A 25,223-nucleotide genomic window follows, 5' to 3' on the forward strand; every position below is an offset into this window, starting at 1 on the left:
ACAGGGTAAGAAATCTACCTTCTGCTGGCTGTATGTCACATGTCCCAAGGACTTCAGTTGCAGTCATGTCCAGCAAGTTAAAGTATCCTGCTGACTATGTCAGCTGTTGAAGAATTTCCTCTGCCCTTCAAGGTCTTTTTGCTGGACGAAGAACCAAATTGATTCAAGATAGAAAATCAGATTTAGTTTTGTATGTACGAGGAATCCACACAGACATGAGATTCCAAAGACAGGCAACATGAGGCTTCTATGAGCCAAGGAGAGGGGTATGGGTCTGAGGAAACAAAGGGGAGAAAGACTATTAGCAGGAAGGTGAGAAGAGATGTTTGGAAAACAAACAGGCAGAGAAGTTTCTTAGGTAAAGAGGAATCTCTTCCTGGTATAAGCAGGCAGTTGAAGAGGAGGTAAGAGCTTTTCCTGAACCTGCTGGGTTTTGTTTGCTTTAACTCAAAATAATGTTCATGTCAAAGTGGCCCATCTTGGGGCGGCCTGCCCTGGGCCCCTGCAGATGTAATACTAGAAAATAAATGGGAGAAGATAAAAATGGTTTTGATAAAATTTCAAATCCATTACTGATTAAAAGGAGGAGGAAAAAAGCCCTTTGATTAGCTCTTATTAAGCTAGGAATAGAAAGTTAACTTGATGGAGATTATCTATCAAAAGCTATCTGGGGCACCAGATAGCTTAGTCCTTGGGCCTTCAGCCCCATCGGGCTCCCTGCTCAGTGGGAAGCCTGCTTCTGCTTCTCCCACTCCCCCTCCCCCTGCTTGTGTTCCCTCTCTCGCTGTGTCTGTCAAATAAATAAAATCTTAAAAAAAAAAAAAAAAGCTATCAGTGATCACCATAGTTAACAGTGAAGCACTAGGATTTTCCATTACAGTGTGGGAGCAGTCAGGAGTCCTGCTGCTGAGAGACAAGGCAGGAGACCTGCTTTTCTGAAAGCTCTCGATTTAAACAAAATTAAATACAGGTATTATTTTGATAAGTTCTAAACTTGGAGCTAAAAAGTTTAGTTATGCAGCCCAATAAAAAATAGGAAAAAAACCCAATTGCTTTACTACACATAGCAAAAGATCCTAATCACAGTAGCAGTAAAATCTTAAATTTATTGAGAAATATATAAGAACTAGATGAAGAAAATTATAAAACTTCGTATTAGAACAGATAAAAAGCCTGAATTAACAGAGCCATGTCATATACTTGGCTAGGGAGACCAGTAATATAGAGATGTCCGTTTTCCCCCAAATTACTTCCTAAATTTACTCTAATTTGCTAAAAAATTCTTAAGAAGAAATTTTTTTTTAAAGATTTTATTTGAGAGAGAGCGCACATGAACAGGGGGAGGGTTGGATGGAGAGGGAGAAGCAGACTTCCCACTGAGAGCAGGGAGCTCAATGTGTTGGGGGGTGGTGGGGAGACTCGATCCCAGACCCTGTGATCATGACCTGAGCTGAAGGCAGACCCGACTGAGCCACCCAGGTGCCCCAGCAGAAAGAAATTAAGCTTAAAAAGTTTTTAAAATGAAAATGAGAAAGCAGGGGTGCCTGGGTGGCTCAGTTGGTTAAGCGACTGCCTTTGGCTCAGGTCATGATCTTGGAGTCCTGGATCGAATCCCACATGGGGCTCCCTGCTTGGCAGGGAGTCTGCGTATCCCTCTCACCCTGCCCCCTCTCATACTCTTTCTAAAATAAATAAAAATCTTTAAAAAAAAATGAGGAAGCAGGATAGAGATAAGGTAGGAAATGTCCCATGTGTACTAATTTAGCAGGTCCTGGTACAGAAAGGTGTATATGGGGATTTATTATATAGCAAAGAAAAAATTTCAAATCAGTGGAGAAAAAAGTCAATAGTGAAAATGAAAATTTGGGAAAACAATTTCATCCCTAACTCCCATCTTTTCTGAAATTTGAGGTTTCAAGATTTAATATGAATTTAACCATAGGACACTATAGGCAAACATCATTTTGAACTTGTAGGGGAGATCTTTCACCAAGACCAGAACTCAGGAAAAAAATTTCCTAAATTTAACTGCATAATTAAGGTTAAAGTAGAAAAGGAGAGGACATATGAAAAAGAGTACTTGGTAAAGTATATGAATAAGAGAAATGCAAATGGTCGATTTAACATTTACCTATACATTCAAGAAAGTATAGGTAGAGCAGAATTAGTCAACATGACAAAGGTAATATCCATTGTTAGTACAGGTTTTGGGGAGCAGGCACTCTCACATATTGGTGTTAGTATAAATTGGTAGTTTGGGAGGACAGTGATTACCACTTTTAATGAGCATTTCCTTAGACGTTGTAATTTTACTTGTGAACGTGGACAGTAACCCCTGTAAAAGATGTTCATTGAAGCATTCTTTATTATTGCAGAGATCAGAAACAATTTACATGCCCACCAGTAGGGCACTGGTTTAATAAATAATACTGTTTAGTAATTAAGAAAGATAAAGTTGATCAATAGCCAGGCCACAGAAAGATAGCTACAAAATACTGTGGAGTGAAACACTGTCCATGGAACTGTGTCTATAGAATGACTCCATTTGTGTAAAATAAAAAACATTCATATGTGCATTAAAGTCTTGAGCAACATACTCCATCTGTTCAGAGTGATTTCTTAGGGGTGAGGATTCCAGAAGAAAGTGAACTGTGACTTCCTTTTTCCTGCTCTTTTATGTTGTTTGAATTTTTTAACCTATTGTATTACCTTTATAATTGTATATTTGCTTTGGGGGAGTAAAACAAAATGTGGATTAATTTATACATACTTCCCAAGTACTGCTTTGCTATAAGTTAAATTTATATAGTGCATAAAAAGGATTTAATAACATCAACAAACCAGTTTTATTCCCTGCTCTCCATAGGGATGTATTTAACAGTTTATATAATGTGGAAGACTGACACTTGTGAAATATATGCCCTGAAACCCTTGAGAATCTTAGGAGTTTCAAAAACCATCATGGCATTTTTTTTTTTCTCATGAAATTCAATAAAGTACAAATGAAAAAAGTTTAAGCAGCTTCCTCAGATGGGAGGTGTGAAGGTAAGTGGAGAACAACAAAGCTTTGTGAGATGTGAATGCTGGGTAGCTAGTAGTTTCATGCTGCTGCAAAAGATTAAACTGTAATACATCTTAGGGTCATTCAGACTTCAGATAGTTAAAATGGCAGGTGTCAAATCTGTGAATGTCAAGAAAAGGCTGTACCTAGGCAGTCTTCGTCTTTAAGAAGTAACTGTGTGCATGTATGTTTCAATAATAAAAATTGAAGGACATAAGAAAGTTTGTATATTCATTGTAGAATTTAGGGAAAATTCAGAAGAGTACAAAGAGGAAAATAAACATCCCTCCTAAGTGTACTATCCAGCAATACCATGGTTAAGGACTATTTTTTTATTTAAGTAAGCTCCACCCCCAGGGTGGAGCCCAACTTGGGGCTTGAACTCAGGACCCCCTGAGCTGAGATCAAGAGTCAGATGCTTAACTGACTGAGCTATCCAGGTGCCTCAAGGATATTTTTATTTAAAACCTGATTTAAAAGTTGTTTTTTTTTTTTTAAAGACAGCAGTTGGAAATTTAGAATTATTCTCGGTTGTTACTGTTTTAACCCATACAAGTCATTACAAATAGGCATTAGTTTTAGGGAGAGCTAAAAAGCAGCTTTTAAAATCCATATGGAGATGACTATGTGGGTAGTTCTTTACTAATCCAACTAGGGTTTATAATGTTTCTTTATTAAAACTCTTAGAGGCTGCCCATGGACACAACAGTCTTCTCAGCTTCTGATGCAGCTGTGACAGTGAGGCTGCCTCATTGTCTGAGGGTACAGCAGCAGATGTGGCTCCTGAGCCTGCTGCAACAACAGAGGGGTGTGAGAATACAAGATGGCTCTTAGAGGCAGTTGGGACCACCATTTTTAAATTGAATGTTTGAAAAACCAGGTTCAGCTTGTATGGCTTGGTTATGAATTGTCTAATGAGCCTTTCATGTCTTCTCTTGTATTTTGGTTTATTACATGGCCTCACAGGAAAAGGGGAGAACTGCATTATCTTATGCATAAATCAGTTTGGAACCACTGGGTGGTTACCCTTTAAGTTTAAGCTTCTCAAAAAGGCATGGAGCAAAATCTGCCATTCTGTGCCCCCACAGCTGTGGCAGAGAGGCTAATTGCAAGCAGCTAGGCTGAATGTGGGTTTCACCCTACAATGAGTCCAGGGTGGTCTCAGACAGGCATCTCAATGGCATCGGGACCAAACTCTGAGCAGTGCATCTACAGCAAGCAAAGTGGGTCATTGCAGCTCCCTCGGCTGAAGACTGTTGGAGCTTACCCACGATAGTAGGTCACATGTAGCCCACATAGAGGGCTCCCTTGGAGTGCCTGGTTCTGGTGACCTGAGAGGGATGCCGTGCTGCAGAGCACCACAGACCTCTTTACACAAGGCCACCACTTTCAAGACCAGGAGATGTAGCTGACCTGATAGAAACAGTTACAAAACGTAGTAGAGAGAGAGATGTCCCAAATGAATGAACAAGACAAAATCACAGTAAAAGTGAAATAAAATGGTAATCAGCAGTATACCTAATAAAGAATTGAAAGTAATGGTCATAAAGATACTCACTGGACTTGAGAAAAGAGTGGATGAACTCAGTGACAACTTAAAGATAGAAAATATAAAAACCAGAGAGAGCTGAAGAATTCAATAACTGAAATAAAAATACACTAGAGGGCGCCTGCATCGCTCAGGCAGTTGGCTGCCTTTGGCTTGGGTCATGATCTCAGGGTACTGGGATGGAGCCCGCATCCAGCTCCCTGCTCAGCAGGGAGTCAGCTTCTTCCTCTCACCCCCCCCCCCCCCACTGCTCGTGCTTGCTGTCTCTCTCTCAAAAATAAATAAAATCTTAAAAAAAAATACACTTAGAGGGAATCAACAAATTAGAGGATCCAGGAGATCAGTGATCTGGAAGACAGGGGAGTGGAAAGCAACCAATCTAAATAGGGAAGGAAAAAGAAAGGAAAATAATGAGAATAGGTTAAGGAACCTCAGTGACATCAAGCATACTAACATCACATTATAGAGATCTCAGAGCGAGAAGAGAGAGAAGGAAGCAGAAAACTTATTTGAAGAAATAGCTAAAAACTTCCCTAATCTGGGGAGAGAAACAGATATCCAGGTCCAGGAAGCAGAGAGCTCCTAACAAGATGAACCCAAGTTGGTCCACACCAAGACACATAGTAATTAAAATGGCAAACAGTAACGATAGAGAATTTTAAAAGTAGAAATGGAAAAGAATATACAGTTATATGCAAGGGAAACCCCATAAGGCTATCAGCTGATCTTTCAGCAGAAACTGTAGGGCAGAAGAAAATGGCAAGATATATTCAAAGTGCTGAAAGGAAAAAAAACGCTACAAACCAAGAATACTTTACCCAGCAAGGTAATCATTCAGAATAAAAGGAGAGATAAAGAGTTTCCCAGACAAAAGTTAAAGGACTTCATCACCTTGAAAGCAGCCTCATAAGATATGTTAAAGGGAATTAGTTAAGTGGAAAAAAAGGGCCATAACTAGAAGAAAATCATGAATGAAAAAAATTTACAGGTAAAAGCAAATATAAAGGTAGTAGATTAATTACTAATGGAGGTTAAAATGCAAAAGTAGCAAAATAGCTTTTATCCACAAAAATCAGTCAAGGGATAAAAAAAGATGCAAAATATGATATATACTTAAAATATGGAGGGGGAGTAAAAATGTAGTGCTTTTAGAATGTGTTTGAACTTAAGGACCATCAACTTAATATAGACTGCTAAACACATAAGATGTTGTACATGAACCCAATGGTAGCCACAAATCAAAAATTAAAAAGAAAGGAATCCAACCATAACACTAAAGAAAGCCATCAAGCTACAAGGGAGAAGAGCAAGAGAACAGGAAAGGAACAGAGCACTACAAAAACAACCAGTAAACAGTTCACAAAATGGCAAGAAGTACATGGTTACTTTAAATGTAAATGGACTAAATGATCAAAAAAAATATAGGGTGATGGAATGGATAGGGAAGAAAAAAAGATCCAACTATGTGCTGCCTGCAAGAGAGTCGCTTCAAACCTAAAGACACAGACTGAAAGTGATGGGATGCAAAAACATGTACCATACAAATGGAAGAAAAAAAAAAAAAACCTCAAAAACCAAAAACAACCCAGGTAGCAATACTTATATCAGACAAAATAGACTTTAAAAGACTAGCAAGAGACAAAGAAGGGCACTACATAAAGGGATCCAATGCCACAAGAGGATAAAACAGTTGTAAATATCTGTGCACCCCAAATAGCATCTAAATACATAAAGCAAATATCAAAAGACATAAAAGGAGAAATTGACAGCAATACAATAATAGGGGACTTTGACACCCCACTTACATCAATGGATAAGTCAGACAGAAAATCAATAAAGAAACAGTGGCTTTGAATGACACATTGGACCAGATGGACATAATAGATATATATAGAACATCTCCCCCTAAAAAACAGAATGCACATTCTTTTCAAGTTCACATGGAACATTCTCCAGGATAGGTCACGTAAGGCCACAGAACAAGTCTATTAAAATCATATCAAGTGGAGGGGCGCCTCGGTGGCTCAGTCGTTAAGCATCTGCCTTCGGCTTAGGTCATGATTCCAGGGTCCTGGGATTGAGCCCCACGTCGGGGTTCCTGCTCAGCGGGGAGCCTGCTTCTCCCTCTGCCCCCCGCCACTTGTACTCTGTCTCAAATAAATTCTTTTTAAAAAAAAATCATATCCAGTATCTTTTCTGCACACAATGATACGAAACTACAAATTCATTACAAGAAAAAAATCTGGATAAAACACAGATGAAGGTGAAACAACATGTCACTAAACAACACTTGGTCAATGAAAAAAATCAAATCAGAAAATACATGGAAACGTGAAAATTAAAACACAAAGATCCAAAATCTTTGGGACTCAGCAAAAGCAGCTCTAAGAGGGCAGTTAATAGTGATACAGGCATACCTCAAGAAAGGAGAAATCTCAACCTAACTTTATATCTAAAGGAGCTTAAAGAACAAATGAAGCCCAAAACTAGTAGAAGGACATTTTTTATTTTTATTTTTATTTTATTTTTTTAAAGATTTTATTTATTTGAGAGAGAGAGAAAGAGAGATAGCACGAGAGGGGAAGAGGGTCAGAGGGAGAAGCAGACTCCCTGCTGAGCAGGGAGCCCGATGTGGGACTCGATCCCGGGACTCCGGGGTCATGACCTGAGCCGAAGGCAGTCGCTTAACCAACTGAGCCACCCAGGCGCCCCAGGAAGGACATTTTTTAAAAAATAGAAAAGATCAATGAAACTAAGAGCTGGTTCTTTGAAAAGATAAAGAAAATTGATAAACCTTTAGCCAGACTCATCAAGAAAAAGAGAGGACTCCAGTAAAAACTAGAAATGAAGGATGCAAGTAACAATTGACAGCACAGAAATATAAAGGATTATAAGAGATTATAAAAAAATTACATGCAACAAACTGAAGAACCTAGAAGAAAGGGATAAATTCCTGGAAACATATAATCTTTCAAAACTGAACCAGGAAGAAATAGAAAATTTGAACAGACCAATTACTAGTAATGAAATTGAATTAGTAATCAAAAAACGAACAAAAGTCCATGACCAGATGACTTCACAGGTAAATTCTATCAAACATTTAAAGAAGAGTTAATACCTGTTTTTCTCAAACTATCCCAAAAAATAGAATATGGAGGAAAACTTCCAAATTCATCCTACAAGCCAGCATTACCTTGATAACAAAACCAGACAAAGACACTACAAAAAAAAAAAAAAACAACAACCCCAAAACCAATGATAGGTCAGTATCTCTGATGAACATATCTGCAAAAATACTGAACAAAGTAGTAGCAAACTGAATTCAACAATGCATTTTAGGATGTCTGGATAGCTCAGTTGGTTAAGCATCTGCCTTTGGCTCAGGTCATGATCCCAGGGGCCTGGGATCGAGCCCCGCATCAGGCTCCTTGCTCAGCAGGGAGCCTGCTGCTCCCCCTGCTTGTGCTCTCTCTGACAAATAAAATCTTTAAAAAAAAATACATTTTAAAAAATCATTCACACACACACACACTCACACATCACCACAATTAAGTAGGATTTATTCCAGGGATGCAAAGGTGGTTTGCTGTTCACAAATCAATCAGTGTGATATATCACATTAACAAGAGAAAGGATAAAAACCATATGATCATCTCAATAGATGCAGAAAAAGCTTTAACAAAATGCAGCATCCATTCATGATAAAAACCCACAGCTAACATCATAATAGTGAAAAATTGGGCACCTTTCCTCTAATATCAGGAAGAAGACAAGGATGTCCACTCACCATTTTTATTTAACATAGTACTGGAAGTCCTAACTGCAGCAATCAGACAAGAAAAAAGGCATCCAAATTGGTAAGGAAGAAGTAAAACTGTCACTGTTTGTATAGCATATATAGAAAACCCTAAAGACTCCACCAAAAAAAAAAACTAATAACAAAGTGGCAGAAAGAAAACAATCCCATTTACTGTTGCAGCAAAAAGAATACCTAGGAATAAATTTAACCAAGGAGGTGAAAGATGTATACTCTGATGAAAGAAATAGAACATGACACAAAGAAATAGAAAGATATACCATGCTCATGGTTTGGAAGATTGTTACAATGTCCATACTACCCAAAGCAATCTACAAATTCAACCTCTGTCAGAATACCAATGATATTTTTCACAGAAGTAGAACAATCCTAAAATTTATATGAAAGTGCAAAAGATTGCTAAAGCAATCATGAGAAAAGAACAAATGAGAGGTATCACAATCCCAGATTTCAAGATATAATACAAAGCTATACTAATCAAAACAAAAATAGACATACAGGTCAATGGAACAGCATAGAGAGCCCAGAAATAAATCCACCCCTATATGGTCAATTAATAACAAAGGAGGCAAGAATATACACTGAAGAAAAGATAATCTTTTCAATAAATGGTGTTGGGAAAATTGGACATCTACTTGCAAAAGAATGAAATTGGACCACTTTCTTACACCATACACAAAAACAAACTCAAAATGGATTAAAGACCTAAATGTGAGACCTGTAACCATAAAATTCCTGAAAGAAAATACAGTAATCTCTTGGACCTCACCCTTTGCAACATATTTATGGATAGGTCTCCTCAGGCGGGAAGCAAAAGCAAAAATACACTTAGGACTACACCAATAAAAAAAATCTGCTGTACAGCAAAGGAAACCATCAGCAAAACAAGGCAACCTACTGAATGAGAGGAGGTATTTGCAAATGATATATCCCATAAGGGGTTAATATCCAAAGTATATAAAAAACATATACAACTTGATGCCAAAAAATCTGATTAAATAGGCAGAGGACTTGAATAGACATTTTTTCAAAGATGGCATACAGATGGCTAGACATATGAAAAGATACTCAACATCACTAGTCGTCAGGGCAATGCAAATCAAAACCAAGTGAAATACCACCTTACACCTGTCAGGATGGCTAGTATCGGACAAGAAATATCAAGTGTTGGCAAGGATGTGGGAAAGAAGGGAATCCTAGTGCACTGTAGGTGGGAATGTAAAATTGGTGTAACCCCTGGGGTAAACAGTATGGAGATTCCTCAAAAAATTTAAATATAGAAATACCATATGATCCAGTAATTCCACTACTGGGTATTTACCCAAAGAAAATGAAAACACTAATTCAAAAGATATCTGCACCCCTGTGTTTACTGCAGCATTATTTGCAGTAGCCAGAATATGGAAGCAGCCCAAGTGTCTATCAATATATGAAAGGATAAAGAAGATGGGATAGATATATACAATTAGTATATTACTCAGCTAGAAAGAAGAATGAGATCTTGCCATTTTGGACAACATGGATGAACTTAGTGTTATGCTAAGGGAAATAAGAGAAAGACAAAAATCATATAATTTTACATAGAAGTAGAATCTAAAAAACAAAAGTTTCTTAAATACAGAGATTAAACTGGTGGTTACCATAGGGGAGGGGCATAGGGAGATGGGTGGAACAGATAAAAGGGATTAAGAGGCATAAACTCCCTGTTATAAGGTACATTGTGGAGATGAAAAATATGGCATAGGGAATATAGTCAATAACATTGTAATAATGTTGTATTACAGTTACAGGGGGATTTTCATGCCCAACTTGCATCAGTTGGATAGATCATCCAGACAGAAAATCAGTAAGGAAGTGTGGCCTTAAATGACACATTAGACCAGATGGACTTAACAGATATATACAATGTGTCTCATCCAAAAGCAAAAGAATACATTCTTCTCAAGTGCACATGGAACATTCTTCAGGGTAGATCATTTGTTAGGCCACAAAAGAAGTCTTCATACCTTTAAGAGGACTGAAATCACATCAGACATTTTTTCTGACCACAGTGGTATGAAACTAGACATCAGCTATGAGAAGAAAACTGGAAAATCCACAAATACGTGGAGATTAAATGACATGCTACTGAACAACCAACGGGTCAAAGAGAAATTTTAAAAATGCCTTGCGGGGGTGCCTGGGTGGTTCAGTCGTTAGGTGTCTGCCTTCAGCTCGGGTCATGATCCCAGGGTCCTGGGATCGAACCCCACATCGGGCTCCTTGCTCAGCAGGGAGCCTGCTTCTCCCTCTCCCTCTGCCCCTCTCCCCTGCTCACGCTCTCTATCACACACTCTCAAATAAAATCTTAAAAAAAATAAGTAAAAAAGCCTTGTGAAAATGAAACTGGAAACACAACGTACCAAAACTTAAGGGATACAGCAAAAGCAGTTCTAGGAGGAGAGTTCATAGCAATAAATACCTACTTTGAGAAACAGGAAAATCTTGAATAAACCTAACTTCACACCTTAAGGAATGAGAAAAAGAACAAAGCGCAAAGTTAGAAGGAGGAGGGAAATAAAGATTGGAGTGGAAATAAATGAGACTAAAAAGACAATAGAAAAGATCAGCAAAATAGCTGGTTCTTTGAAAAGATAAAAATCAGCAAACCTTTAGCCATTCTCATTGAAACAAAGACAGGACTCAAAATCAGAAAGGAAAGTGGGGACATTACAACTGATGCCACAGAAATACAAAGGATCTTAAGAGACTACTGTGAACAGTTACACACCAACAAACTGGAGACCTAGAAAAAATGGATAAATTCCTAGAAATATACAACCTACCAAGACTGAATTATGAAGAAACAGAAAATATGAACAGACTGATTACTAGTAAGGAGATTGAATCAGTAATCGAGAATCTCCCAACAAACAGATGTCTGGGACTATACAACTTCAGTGATGAAATCTACGAAACATGCAACGAATTCATACCAATTCTCAGACTCTTCCAAAAAATAGAAGAAGAAAGAACACTTTTAAACTCATTTTACAAGGCCATTCTGCAATTGCCCTGATACTAAACTAGACAAGGGGACCATAACAAAAGCAAATTACAGGCTGATATTCCTGATTAACACAGATGCAGAAATCCTCAATAAAATATTAGCAAACTGAATTCAACAATATTGTTGACCCTTCAACAACATGGGTTTGAACTACACATGTCCACTTACATGTGAATTGTTTCAGTTAATACAGTACAGTATATTTTCTCTTCCTTGTGATTTTTTTCCCCAAGATTATTTATTTATTTTAGAGAGCACAAGTGTGCAAGTGGGGGGAAGGAGAGAGAGAATCTCGAGCAGACTCCACGCTGAGCACAGAGCCCAATTCAGGGCTCAATCCCATGACCCTGAGATCATGACCTGAGCTGAAACCAAGAGTCAGATGCTTAACTGGCTGAGCCACCCAGGTACCTCTTCTTTGTGATTTTTTTAAATAACATTTTTCTTTTATCTTACTTTACTAGAGGAGTACAGTATATAATACATATAATATACAAAATGTATGTTAATTGACTGTTATCATTAGAGTTCTGGTCAACAGTAGGCTGTCAGTGTTAAATTTTGAGATAGTCAGAAGGTATACATGAATTTTCAGCTGCATAGGGGTTGGTGCCCTGAAACCCCCATGTTGTTCAAGGGTCAACTGTACATTAAGGGATCATACACCATAATCAAGCAGGATTTATTCCAGGGATGCAGGGATGGTTCAACATCTATAAATCAGTGTTATACACCACATTAACAAAATCAGGGATAAAAATATAATTATCTCAGTAGATGCATAAAAAGCATTTGACAAAATTCAATACCCACTTATTATTTTTAGAGAGCACAAGGATAGGTGGGGGAGGGGCAAAGGGAGAGAGAGAATCTCAAGCAGGCTCCACACCCAGCAGAGAGCATGACACAAGGCCCAATCTCAAGACCCTGAGATCATGACCTGAGCTGAAATTAAGAGTTGGATGCTTAGCCAGCTGAGCCATCCACGTGCCCCAATACCCATTTATGATAAAAACTCAGGATATAGAGGGTACCTTCCTCAACATAGTAAAGGCCATATATGACAAGCCCATAGTTAATATCATACTCAACGGTGAAAAGCTGAAAGCTTTTCCTCAAGAGATAAGTTATAAAACAGGGATGCCCACTTTCAACACTTTTATTCAGTAAGGTATTAAAAATCCTCACCAGAGCAATTAGTCAAGGAAAAAAAAAGGCACCTAAATTGGAAAGGAAGAAATAAAACTGTCTCAGTTGGTTGGGCGACTGCCTTCGGCTCAGGTCATGATCCTGGAGTCCCGGGATCGAGTCCTGCATCGGGCTCCCTGCTCGGTGGGGAGTCTGCTTCTCCCTCTGACCCTCTTCCCTCTCATGCTCTCTATCTCTCATTCTCTCTCTCTCAAATAAATAAATAAAATCTTAAAAAAAAAACTGTCACTATTTACAGATGACATGATATTATATATAGAAACCCTTAACATTCCATCAAAAAAATTATTCAGTAAAGTTGCAGGATCAAAATCAAAATACAAAAATCTATTGCATTTTTATACACTAATAATGAACTATCAGAGAAATTAAAATAATCCCTTTTACAATTGCATCAAAAAGAATACCCAGAAATAAATTTAACTGAGGTAAAGGACCTACCTATACACTGAAAACTGTAAGACAATGAAGAAAGAAATTAAAGATGACACAAATAAATGGAAAGATATACCATGCCCATGGAAGAATTAATGTTATTCACACTACCCTAAGCAATCTACAGAGTCAGTGCAATCCCCATCAAAATTCCAATGGTATTTTTCATAGAAGTAGAATGAACAATACTAAGCTTTGTATGGAATCACAAAAGACCCCAAATAGGCAAAGAAATCTTGAGAACAAAGCCATGGTGCGCCTGGGTGGCTCAGGCATTAAGGGTCTGCCTTCGGCTCAGGTCATGATCCCAGGGTCCTGGGATGGAGCCCCGCATCAGGCTCCCTGCTCAGTGGGAAGCCTGCTTCTCCCTCTCCCACTCCCCCTGCTTGTGTTCCCTCTCTCGCTGTCTCTCTCTTTCAAATAAATACATAACATCTTTAAAAAAAAAAGAAGAAGAAGAAGAAGAACAAAGCCAGAGGCGTCACACGCCTTGATTTTAAACTAAATTACAAAGCCATAGTAGTCACAACAGTATGGTTTTGGCATAGAAACAGACATATCAATGGAACAGAATAGAGAGCCCAGAAATAAACCACACATACATGGTCAATTTACAACAAAGCCAAGAATATTCAAGGGGAAAGGATAGTCTCGTCAACAAATGATGTTGGGAAAACTGAACAGCCACATGCAAAGGAGTGAAAGTAGACTACTTTCTTACACCATACACAAAAGTTAACTCAAAATGGATTGAAGACTGGAACCTAGGACCTGAAACCATGAAGGTCCCAGAAGAAAACGTAGGTAGTAAACTCTTTGACATAAGTCTTGGCAGTGACTTTTTGAATCTGTCTCCAAAAGCAAAGGCAACAAAAGCAAAATTAAATACGAGGGATTACTTCAAACCAAAAAGCCTCTGTACAGCAAAGAGAATAAAGTGAGAAGGCAAATTACTGAATGGGAGAAAATATTTGCAAATAGTGTTTGTTAAGGGGTTAATATCCAGAATGTATAAAGAACCCATTCAACTCAGTAGCAAAAACAAAACAACAACCAGTTCCATTTTAAAAAAAGGGAGAAAATCCTGATAGACATCTTTCCAAAGATGACATACAGATAGCCAACAGGTAAATGAAAAGATGCTCTACATCACTCATCAGGGAAATGCAAATCAAACCACAATGAGCTATCACTTCACAACTGTTACAATGGCTCTTATCAAAAATGTTAGAAATAACAAGCGTTAGGGAGGATGTGGAGAAAATGGAACTCTCATGCACTGTTGGAATGTAAATTGGTGCAGCCACCGTGGAAAACTGTGTGGGGATTCCTCAAGAAAATAGAGCTACCCTACGACCCAGCAGTTGCACTAATATTTACCTCAAAGATACAAACGTAGTGATCTGAAGGGGCACCTGCACCCCAATGTTTATAGCAGCAAAGTCCACAATAGTGTCCACAATAGCCAAACTATGGAAAGAGCCCAGATGTCCATCGACAGATGAATGGATAAAGAAGATGTGGTGTATGTGTATGATGGATTATGATGCAGCCATCAAAAAATGAAATCTAGCCATTTGCAATGACGTGGATGGAACTAGGGGGTATTATGCTAAGCAAAATCAGTCAATCAGAGAAAGACAATTACCATATGATCTCACTGATGTGGAATTTAAGAAACAAAACAGGATCATAGGGGAAGAGAGGAAAAAATAAAACAAGATGAAACCAGAGAGGGAGACAAACCATAAGAGACTCTTAATCACAGGAAACAAACTGAGGGTTGCTGGAGGGAAGAGGGGTGGAGGGATGGGGGTAACTGGCTGATGGACATTAAGAAAAACCTGTGATGTAATGAGCACTGGGTATTATACAAGACTAATGAATCACAGGCCTGTACCTATGAAACCAGTAATACATTATATGTTAATTAATTGAACTTCAATAAAAAAATGTTAAAAAAAATAAAGTAGAACTACCCTATGATCCAACAGTTCCACTTCTGGGTATTTTTCCAAAGAAAATGAAAATACTAACTTGAAAAGATACATGATCCCTATGTTCATGCAGCATTATTTACAATAATCAAGATAAAGAAGCAACTGTTGGACGAATGGATAAAGACAATGTTTATATAATGAAATATTATTCAGCCATAAAGAATGAAATCTTGCCATTTAGAACAAAATGGATGGAACTTGAGGGCATTATGCTAAGTTAAAGTCAGAGAAAGACAAATACCATATGATCTCATTTATATGTGGAATCTAAAAAACCCCACACCAAGTTCATAGATGCAGAAAATAAATTGGTAGTTACCAGAGGTGCGGGATGGGAAGTGGGCAAAATATGTGAAAGGGGTCAAAAAGTAGAAACTTGCAGTTATAAATAAGTCATGGGGATGTAATAATATAGCATGGTGACTATAGTTAATACTGTATTGTATATTTAAAAGTTGCTAAGATAGTGGCGCGCCTGGGTGGCTCAGTCGTTAAGCGTCTGCCTTCAGCTCAGGTCATGGTTCCAGGATCCTGGGATCGAGCCCCACGTCGGGCTCCCTGCTCAGCAGGAAGCCTGCTTCTCCCTCTCCCACTCCCCCTGCTTGTGTTCCCTCTCTTGCTGTGTCTCTGTCAAATAAATAAAATCTTTAAAAAATAAAGTTGCTAAGATAATAAAAATTTCTCATCACAGGAAAAAAATTTTAATGGATGTTAATTAGACTTATTGTGATGTCACAACAGATACAAATATTGAATGTTCTATAGCTGAAATTAGTATGTTATGTGCCAATTATACCTCAAACAAAACAAAACACACAACTCCACAAAGAATGCATGGTTCCCCCGTGCCCCACATGGGCCTGTGCCACCAGGCTCTTTCTTATCCTCTTCTCTTGGGAGCCAAGGTGGACTATGACCTGAAAACTCTGAGTACAGAGACAGTGGTGCTTTTCCTCATACAGCTAGGTTTAGTGCTTGCTACCCAACTTTTCAAACTAAACATTATACTGTTTAAAGATGCATAATGTATGTGGTCTATAAAGGCAAGCAAAAAGATGATTAACACAAAATTCAGGATAATGTCTACTTCTAGAGGGAAAGATGGGGTCTATTACTGGGAAAATACAGGAAACTCCTAACAGGGCTCCCACACCTGGCTGCTCAGGTTGCTCACTGCACAACTGTAGGGGATGCCATTCACATAAAGTTTAGCTCCTCAAGTACTGAAGAGAATCCATTTCTTTATTTGAGTGCTGGGTACATAGGCATTCATACTCTTCTCTAAAAGGAATATTACTATTTCTCTACAGAACAATACATACCTTACTGATTGCAACAGGCGTTGGCAAACTCTTTATAAGGGGCCAGATAGTAAATACTTTAGGTATTACCGCATGTAAGGTCTGCGTCCCAACTCCTCGGCTCTGCTCTTGTATACAAGCAGCCACAGAGGATATATAAATCAGTGGGCGTGTCTGTGTTCAAGAAAACTTTATTTACAAAACCAGGTGGCTGGATTTGGCTTGGGGCCGCAGTTTACCAAACCCCAGATTACACAATTAAGCCTTTAAAAAAATTTATCTGTGGTTTGTCCAGGGGACTGAGAGTAGAGCCTGGAACAAAGGATTCCCTGGAGGTATCGTAGGAAGGTTGGTAATATAGCCTTCTGTCATCTATGTTTATTTTTTAATAAATTATGACTGTGAAAATGTTTGCTCTAAACCTGACTTTATGAACTTGGGGGCTTTGTCCTCTATAAGGTAAGATATTGAGAGAAGATTGCTGCTCAAACCTTGATTTTTTTTAATTAAGGAAACCATTTTTAGCAAAAGTATCCAGAAGATTTCTTCATTAATAGCACCAAACCCAGCAGTACCACCTGTCATTAAGTGATAGTTACCAGATGTCAGACATGATGCCAGGCACTTGACACACAGTATTTTCCTCACAACAGTGCTTCAGAGTAGGTTTTGGTTTTGTTTTTGTTTGTTTTTTGGTCTCCATTTTGCAACTGAGAAAGGCTGACTTTTTTCCAAGGTCACTGAGTTAATAACGCTGAGATTGGAGCCAGAGTTGTCCAGCTTCAAAGTTCACAGTCTGTTTTCTACAGCGTATTGCCTCTGTAGAAGGCCTCCCGTTTTAATGCTGCCCAAATCAATTTGGTTTTAGATTGTCTTCGCAGTTTCACTGACTTAGAAGAACTTGATGAGACAGAGTTATATATGTGCCACAAATGCAAAAAGAAACAAAAATCCACTAAAAAGTTTTGGATTCAAAAACTACCCAAGGTAAGGACTGAGTTTCAAATTATAATGCAGTTTTGAGAGGAAAAATGTTTGATTGATGAGAAGACAAATCATTTTTATAATTTTAGCCTGTGTTCTCTCTATTGGTCTCTCGAGTTGCTAGTGAAAGGTAAAGAAACCCTTTGAGAATGCATAATTAACGTGTCCTGATCACAGTTTCCAGCGTGTGGAAGGTGGTTTCCCACCACACGACCACTGAGCAACAGCGGGACGTCCTACAATTCCCTGCAACTCTGACTTGTCTACCCGGAGACAGCGATCAGATTCCACAGGGTCAGGTCTCAGTCCCCCAAGACTGCCTCCGCTTCAGAAGCCAGTCACAAGCCCAGCTTGTTACTTTATGCTTCTGACCAACAGACTACAGATATGTATGAGGAGATAGGTAGGGCAGAGTCCTGAACAGAGGAGCTTCTGCCTTTGTGGAGTTTGGGCCTGGCACGGGCCTCGAACTGTTCTGGTTCCCCATCTGGAAGCTCTCTAAACCCCTCATTTTGGATTTTTATGGCGGCTTCATTACATAGGCTTGACTGAGTAACTCACTGGCTGTTGGCAGTTGTTGAACTCCCAGCCCCTTTCCCCTCCCTGGAGTTGGGGTGGGGGGCGGGGAGACTGGGGAGACTAAAAGTTCCAACTCTAATCACACGGTTGGGTGTTGCACCCCCCCCCCAACCAGCCCCTATCCTTAGGTGTGGTCTGAAAGTCACCTCATTAACATAACAAAGACACCTTTATGGCGATCATTTAGGAAATTCTAAGGGTTTAGGAGCTCTGTTAGGACAGGGGGTGAAGACCTATTTATTTATATATATATAATTTATATATATATTTAGTTTTTATTTTAACTCCAGTTCGTTAACATGCACTGTAATACTAGTTTCAGGGGTTATATTATAAATCACAACATCACAATGTGGAAGAAAGTACCATCAGGTTTCAAAAGATAAACTGATAGGCCACCTAAAATATTGAGAGACATTAGTACCAAGTAGCTAATTTTATTGAAATGTAAATTGTTTATAATCTTTGTCTGATTTGTCTCTCATCCAGGTGCTATGCTTACATTTGAAACGATTTCATTGGACGGCATATTTAAGAAACAAAGTTGATACCTATGTAGAATTTCCCCTGAGAGGCCTGGACATGAAATGCTACTTGCTAGAGGTAAGATCAGTTATCTTTGTTAGATAGTGAAAGATGGCTCTTCAGTCAAATCAAGTCTTCACATTGAGGTAGGAGATAGGATGTCACTGAGCACTGCTGCTAACTCAGTCCTGGGATGTCTTCTCCCTTTTCCTGTAGCCTGAGAACAGAGGCCCAGAGCACTGCCTTTACGACCTTGCCGCTGTGGTGGTGCACCATGGTTCCGGGTAAGTGTGTCAGTGGCTTCTCGTGCTTGGGAAACGCACGGTGAAGACCAGCAGTTTCACACCACTCTGGATAATTCTCCCTCATCTCCCTAAAAAAAAGAATTCAGATACATTAAAGTGAGTGAAGTAGAGTTTTCTTTCCATCTTGGTGTGAAAGAATATTCTTGAAAGGATGTTGTGAAGGAGGAAGGCACATGAAAGCAAAATGGAGAACGGTTCATTTGAGCTCAGCATTCAGAACCTAAGCTGTTTGTCCACAAAATCCTGAGTAGTCTTTACTCCAAAGTTTTTCTGTTTCCTTTGTCAGATGACATTTAAATTGGGGAAAAATGGGAAATTATTTGGAACTTACTTCATGTCATCTATTTTAAAGATTCATTTTTATTGAATTTTTGTTTTTCTGAAAATTTGTATTAGTTTATACCTTCTGATTTCTTGAGATTCGGTATTTTACCTTCCAACGTGGACAAAACCCTATCCATGTTGAAAACCCTTTTCCCTCACAGCTCTGTAGACATTGCTTCCTGGACTTCATCATTCATAGTTACAAGGGCCAGGTCTACTACCAGTCTGAGTCTCATCCCTTTATAGGCAACTTTTTTTCCTCATTAGACGGTTACAGGATCCTGTCTTTGGATTTAAGAAATTACAGTAAATGTATTCCTGGCTTGGTGGTTGATAGGGATCCTCTTCGTCAGTGTCTTTGGCTCCTGGAAAGTGTTTGTTCCCCGCCCTTTTCTACTTTTTGGAACCGATATTACACGTACGGCAGCCCCCCTCCCATCTGTACGAATATATTCCAAGACCCCCGGTGGATGCCTGAAACTGCAGATGGAACCAAATTCTATATATACACTTTAGTTTTTCTTATACATATGTACCTATGATAGTTTAGTTTACAATTATGTTTAATACTGATTAATTATAATGGTGGTAGTGTTAGCTTCTGTTGACCTTTTGATGAGATGTTACAAGGAGGATCATCTTCTGGACCGCAGCTGACTGTGGGTAACTAAACTGGAAAGCAAAGCCAAGGATGAGGGGGACCTCCTATATAGTGAATTTTCTGGTTCTTTCACACATTTTAACCACTGTTCAATGATTTCCATCTCTGTGTTTCTGAAGACTGCCATGGCCTATTTTTCCAAATCACCAATTTGGATTTCATCTGTATCCAAATTGAAGATAAGCTCCTCTGTGAAACGTTTAATACTGTGGCAATCCCATTTTTCTGATAACTTCCTTTCATAATCGGAACATTCTTGTTTTATGGTTGCAGTCTCTTTTTGAAACCATCGGTATTAGAATTTTAAAGCTCTTTGGTTTTCTGCATTAAATTTGTTAGTGGTTAATGCTTTACTTGTTCTTCCCAGAACTTCTCTTTCATACCATCCACACCCCCTGCATCCCGGGTTTTGATGATTTGGGGCTGTTTATTCAGAGTCATAATAAATGATGAGATTGATCATTATTGGTAAATGGTAAGGGTTTTCCTAGCACTTGTAGGGTGTCCATTCTACCTAAGGCTTTTCTCCTGCTGGGAGTGCTGACTCTAGGGCTCCGTGGGTGAGTGGCTGGGTCATGCTAACAGAAAAGCACTTGCGGGGGCACCTGGGTGGCTCAGTTGGTTGAGCGACTGCCTTCAGCTCAGGTCATGATCCTAGAGTCCTGGGATCGAGTCCCGCATCTGGCTCCCTGCTCAGTGGGGAGTTTGCTTCTCCCTCTGACCCGCCCCCTTCCCATGCCCGCTCTCAAATAAATAAAATCTTTAAAAACAAAAAAAAGAAAAGCGCTTGCAGGCCACAGTACAGGGAGGGCACTTCCCTGGAGGCAGAGTACTTTCTCAAGCTCAGGTTTTTTCCAAGGCTGTGATGGAAATCTGTTCTTCAGTGGTCCAGGTTTCGCTAGACCTTGACCTATGCTTGTTAGGGCAAGAGTGCTTAGGTCTTGGGTTTCTCCATTAACCCAGTGCCATGTGAACAATGCTTTGTGTGTTGTAGAAAATCTTCAGTTTCTAGTCATTCGATGGCACTCTTCCCTGTATTTCCAATGTCAGTATATTCCTGGTCATTTCAGTGGATTTTGAGGAACGTAAACACCTGAGCTCAATCAGCGATCTTAAACCACAAGTCTCTAGGGTGTATTCTCTATTACAGTACTTATAATTTATTATATATCTAACAAATTCTATGACTGCGCATATCCTTTTGTTATTTCTGTGGCCCTTTTCTTTCATTTTTTTTACTTTCCCTTACAGGGTTGGTTCTGGACATTACACAGCGTATGCAACTCATGAAGGTCGCTGGTTCCATTTCAATGACAGTACTGTAACACTGACTGATGAAGACACCGTTGTGAAAGCAAAGGCCTACATCCTTTTCTATGTGGAACGCCAGGCCAAAGCTGGATCAGATAAACTTTAATACCTCCTTTAAATCATTATTTGTCAAGTATACCGGACAAACATTTCCAATTTTCCGTAAATACTTGATCCAAGATTTAATTTCATTATGCACTTTTCAATTTCCTATTTGGGGTTTAGTTTTATTTTGTCAGTGGTAGTGATGTATTGAATATGGGCACCAACTAATTTGTTTTTTTAGTTCTACCAGAAAACCTCAGCAGATATTTTGATTTGCTGCTTTAGTTGTAATAATTGTTTTTATATGTAGTTTCAAGAACTTAGTTCTATTTGACTTTTTTTATATTAATGTTTTCAGTTCTCACTTTGAGGCACACTTACATCAATGCTTTGTTACTCTCGCATGTTGCAAGCAGGAGGTGTTCCTGATTGTGAAGAGCAGCCTAACGGTCTGCTGCCCTTCACAGCTGTCACGGAGACCAGGTTGACTGGAAAGCCAGGATCATGTGTGCACATCATTTGTGACCCACAGGATTTCGCTGCTCAGTAATCGTTCCTTTTGATTGTAAAAGAGAAGTGGGAGGGCATCATTAAGCAGGCCAGGTAATTGCTGCTCTTGGTATCTCTCCAGGCTGCTGTTTATCAGCACTAACTAAATAAATTTGTTGGTTCAGTTGTACCTCTACTGCAAATTCAAGAATTACTCCTTTTGAGTTTTTGTTTTGTTCTGGGGATACTTTTTGCTTGTGTGTTTGTGCTCATGGAGCTAGGAGTACAGAAGAGTCCAAAGATGACCAAACACTTTGAGTGTGTAAAAATCTCAGACTCCGCTACACGGTGTAGATGTTATCCAGGGGGAGGAAACCATAGCTTCTGTTTGCCTTTCAAACCAGCATCTAGTTACCCCACTGGCTCTCGTGCTGGGAATAACTACATGTCCACTTCTGTCTTCTTGCTTGGCCATGTGAGGTCGAGATGCCGACCTCCAGAGTGGATTCTGACCTTCACCTATACTTCAGGTAACGCTATGGGGTCTGCTCCTATAGAAGGAAATCTGAGTCTTTGCTACTTTGGTTTTTAACAACTCTCACTGGTCTATCCTGATAGAGCAAACTAAAAATATTCACTTTGAATAGTTTCTGTTCTTTAGTTGTCTTTGTTTCAAAATTTTCAAGAAGAATAGGTATAGGCACTATTAGGATTGAACTCAAATTGAAATCTGGAACCAGAATTCCATCTAAGGAAGGTAACTGATTCTGCAGGTGGTCCAGGCCAGTCCTGATGGGGTGGGGGGTGGGGGTGGCAGTGCTTGCAGACTGGAGAGAAGGGAGAGAGAGAGAACACACACACTCCCCAGTAGGCTCTAGCACAGGACCGTGCACTGCTGTCAGCGCATCTTACTCCAGTCCGTTTCTTCTGTTCTCTACAAGTTGTTAGAAGGGGCAGAATGTCTTTCATATTAAGCCAGTCAGCCAAAATTTTTGGTAATCTTGTTTCTCCTATTAAAAGAAAAAAGCCAAGTTTGTTTTTGTTTTTCTTTTAAGTGCATGAATAATCTGATGGCTGTCTTCCTGGGTCGGATGTTTGAAGTTGCAGGAGCAGATGTGGCTCCATTTCCATTTTAATATTCGCTAGATAAATCCTGTATTTTTCTCAGGGCAGAAATCAGCTGCTAAACACTTTAACATGGCCTGGAACAAACTGCAGTTACAGCTAAACCTGCACTATCTGGTATGGCAGTCACTGGTCACATGTGGTTATTGAGGTTTTAATGAAAATTAAGTTTAAAACCCAGTTCTTCAGTCCCACTAGCTACATTTCAAGGGCTCAGCAGCCGCTTGTGGCAGAGAATGCTTGGGCCCAGGGCCGCTCTGTCGTTGTGTAGGGCTCTTGGACAGCGCTGGTCTGCATTTTCACTCCGGAGAAGAAAGCTTTGCTGTCGTGTTTAGGTCTTGCAACTTAGACACAGAGTCCAGGAGATAATTAAGAGGGAAACATGTATTTAAAATAGTTTACAGTGCTAAATTACATGAGGTTGAACCATAAGAGATTGTGGTATTTAACCTTTTGATCTACAACAGTGAAAGTTGCACATAATTTGACCTAATATATTAGTACATTAACACCACATACAATTGAATGTGGAATGTGCCTCTTCTTTGATCTGTTTGGTATCGCCTGTGAATCCAGCTTCTTTTACTTAGAAGGCATACAGCTGGGACTTCTAACATTTGCACTTCCTTTGTCTCTCCGAGGGGGCCCACTAGAGGACTGCAGCATTATAGCCTTGGGCAGTGTGGATATTGGTGGAGAAAAACGGTCTTTTTATACCAAAAGGAACTTCGCGACAGCCAGACCACTTTGTTGGGGAAAGTGGTCCTCAGACAGGCAGCGCTGTTGGCTTGAGGGATGGACACATCGCCTCTTTGAATTTCTGGAGTGTTTTTATTGCTTGATTTTACTGACGCAGAAATGTTTGAATGACATTATGAACGCTCCCTTGGAAAAGTGATTGGATCCATTTGAATTGTGCATTTGAACGCCAGTGATGTAAACGTGCCTGTTTGTACTTAAAAAATTTAACTGTGTAGCCTTATCACACCTATTTTAAAAAGCTGATCTTCGTGTGCTCTTCAGGGCTTTCCCCTGTGCCGTGCTGTCTCTGCGCGTGTGGCTTCTCGCGCAGGGGCTGTGGCGCAGGCGGTGCCTCGCTCTGTCCCATGGCTCCCTGGAACAAGAACACTTCCTCAGAAGTCCTCCCACACAGGTGGGTGATGGAAACAGTTTGTGGCAACACAAATCTCTCTCCATGGTGGAGAAACCTTTGCTTATCCACTGTATTCTACTCAGTGTCTAGAGACGACATATGTAATAGAATTAAACCAGTCAAGTGTACAGGCCCTGGTTAAGTGTTAAATGTGTATCTCACCTGGGGAACCTACTCAGCAGCTTGGTTTCTGGGGTTGGGGACATATTTATTTCTTAAAAGCCAAACCTCTCTTCCAGTGGTTTAGTGTACATAAGTTTATTTAGATTTATTTCTTCCCCCTCAGGCCCCAGCGTCCCCTCAACTCCCTCACACACCCTGTCGCTGACGTGGCCTCGTCACTTGGGCCCTGAAAAGGCTCAGGAGCAGTCTGTTCCTGTGGCCGGGGCATGGGGCCCGGGACACTGGGGTGCAGCCGCAGGAACGGGCCCGCGGGGCCGGGCTGTGGGCGAGGTCTCCGCCCCGCCTCGCTGGTGTAACGCCTCCCTCAGGTCTGAGCACCATGGACTCCAGACCCCACCGCCCCGCCAGTGCTGTGTCTCATGTACTCGCCCGCCACGAAAGCCTAGTTTGTATGATGCGAGAGGATTAACGGTGCAAGTGACTGATTTCATTTACGTTGTAATCACAACCCTTCTCTGCTTCACCAACCTGAACTTTTATGGATAAAAGTATTAAAGTTCTGGTCTCTTTCCTCTTGACTATTATTTCTGAACCGCTTTCAGGGGAGCCACGTCAGTATCGCGGTACTTGCTCAGGGGACGGCCCGGTCGGTCAGCGCCCGCCCGACGCGGGGCCGCCGGTGTGTATGCGCAGGGCTGAGGCGGCCGGAGGGCCGGGCGGCGGCGGCAAGCCGGTGGGCTGCGCTCGCGCCTGCGCTGAGGTGCTGGACCCGCGGCCCGTGCACGCGGAGGCCAGCGAGAGCGTCCTGCCTCCCCTCTGCCGGCTCGTCCTATAAAACGAGGCCCGCTTGCCTCCTGCAGAGCTAGACCCCGCCCTGAGGAACCGGCGCTGGGGGCTCTGAGCAAAGGACATTGGTCACCTTTTTAAAGTAAGACATGCAAGTAAGTGCCACTGTTAAAAAATAGTTTCTGCTTTTCAGTACGCTCCTATATACGACCTCTCTGCCCCCGTCGTCCCCTGCAAACAGAGAAAAACCCACCACCCTCTGCCCACACCGATCGTTTTTCTGTTGCCTGCTCCTCTCAGTCTCTGAAAACAGGCAAATGGTTTTGCCTCCAGGCCCCATCCAGCCCGCTCCTCGCGGCAGCCTCCTCCTGGCAGCTGGTGAGGGGCTGTGC

The 25,223-nt window shown here is 40.3% G+C and overlaps 1 protein-coding gene across 8 annotated transcripts in view; it reads left to right on the forward strand.

Moving 5' to 3' along the window:
* The window catches only part of USP3 (ubiquitin specific peptidase 3), a 105,107-nt gene extending 80,492 nt beyond the window's left edge, over positions 1–24,615 (forward strand). For all 8 annotated transcript variants that reach the window (XM_027569215.1, XM_027569213.1, XM_027569211.1 and 5 more), the window contains 4 exons: positions 17,290–17,408; positions 18,474–18,587; positions 18,726–18,793; positions 21,051–24,615. In XM_027569215.1, the coding sequence (XP_027425016.1) occupies positions 17,290–17,408; positions 18,474–18,587; positions 18,726–18,793; positions 21,051–21,216 (467 nt within the window). In that variant the 3' untranslated portion in view covers positions 21,217–24,615. The remainder of the gene's footprint in view (positions 1–17,289; positions 17,409–18,473; positions 18,588–18,725; positions 18,794–21,050) is intronic.
* Positions 24,616–25,223: the final 608 nt, after the last annotated feature.

The sequence above is a fragment of the Zalophus californianus genome, chromosome 6 (genome assembly GCF_009762305.2).
Source record: "Zalophus californianus isolate mZalCal1 chromosome 6, mZalCal1.pri.v2, whole genome shotgun sequence".
In the NCBI taxonomy this organism is placed as follows: domain Eukaryota; kingdom Metazoa; phylum Chordata; class Mammalia; order Carnivora; family Otariidae; genus Zalophus; species Zalophus californianus.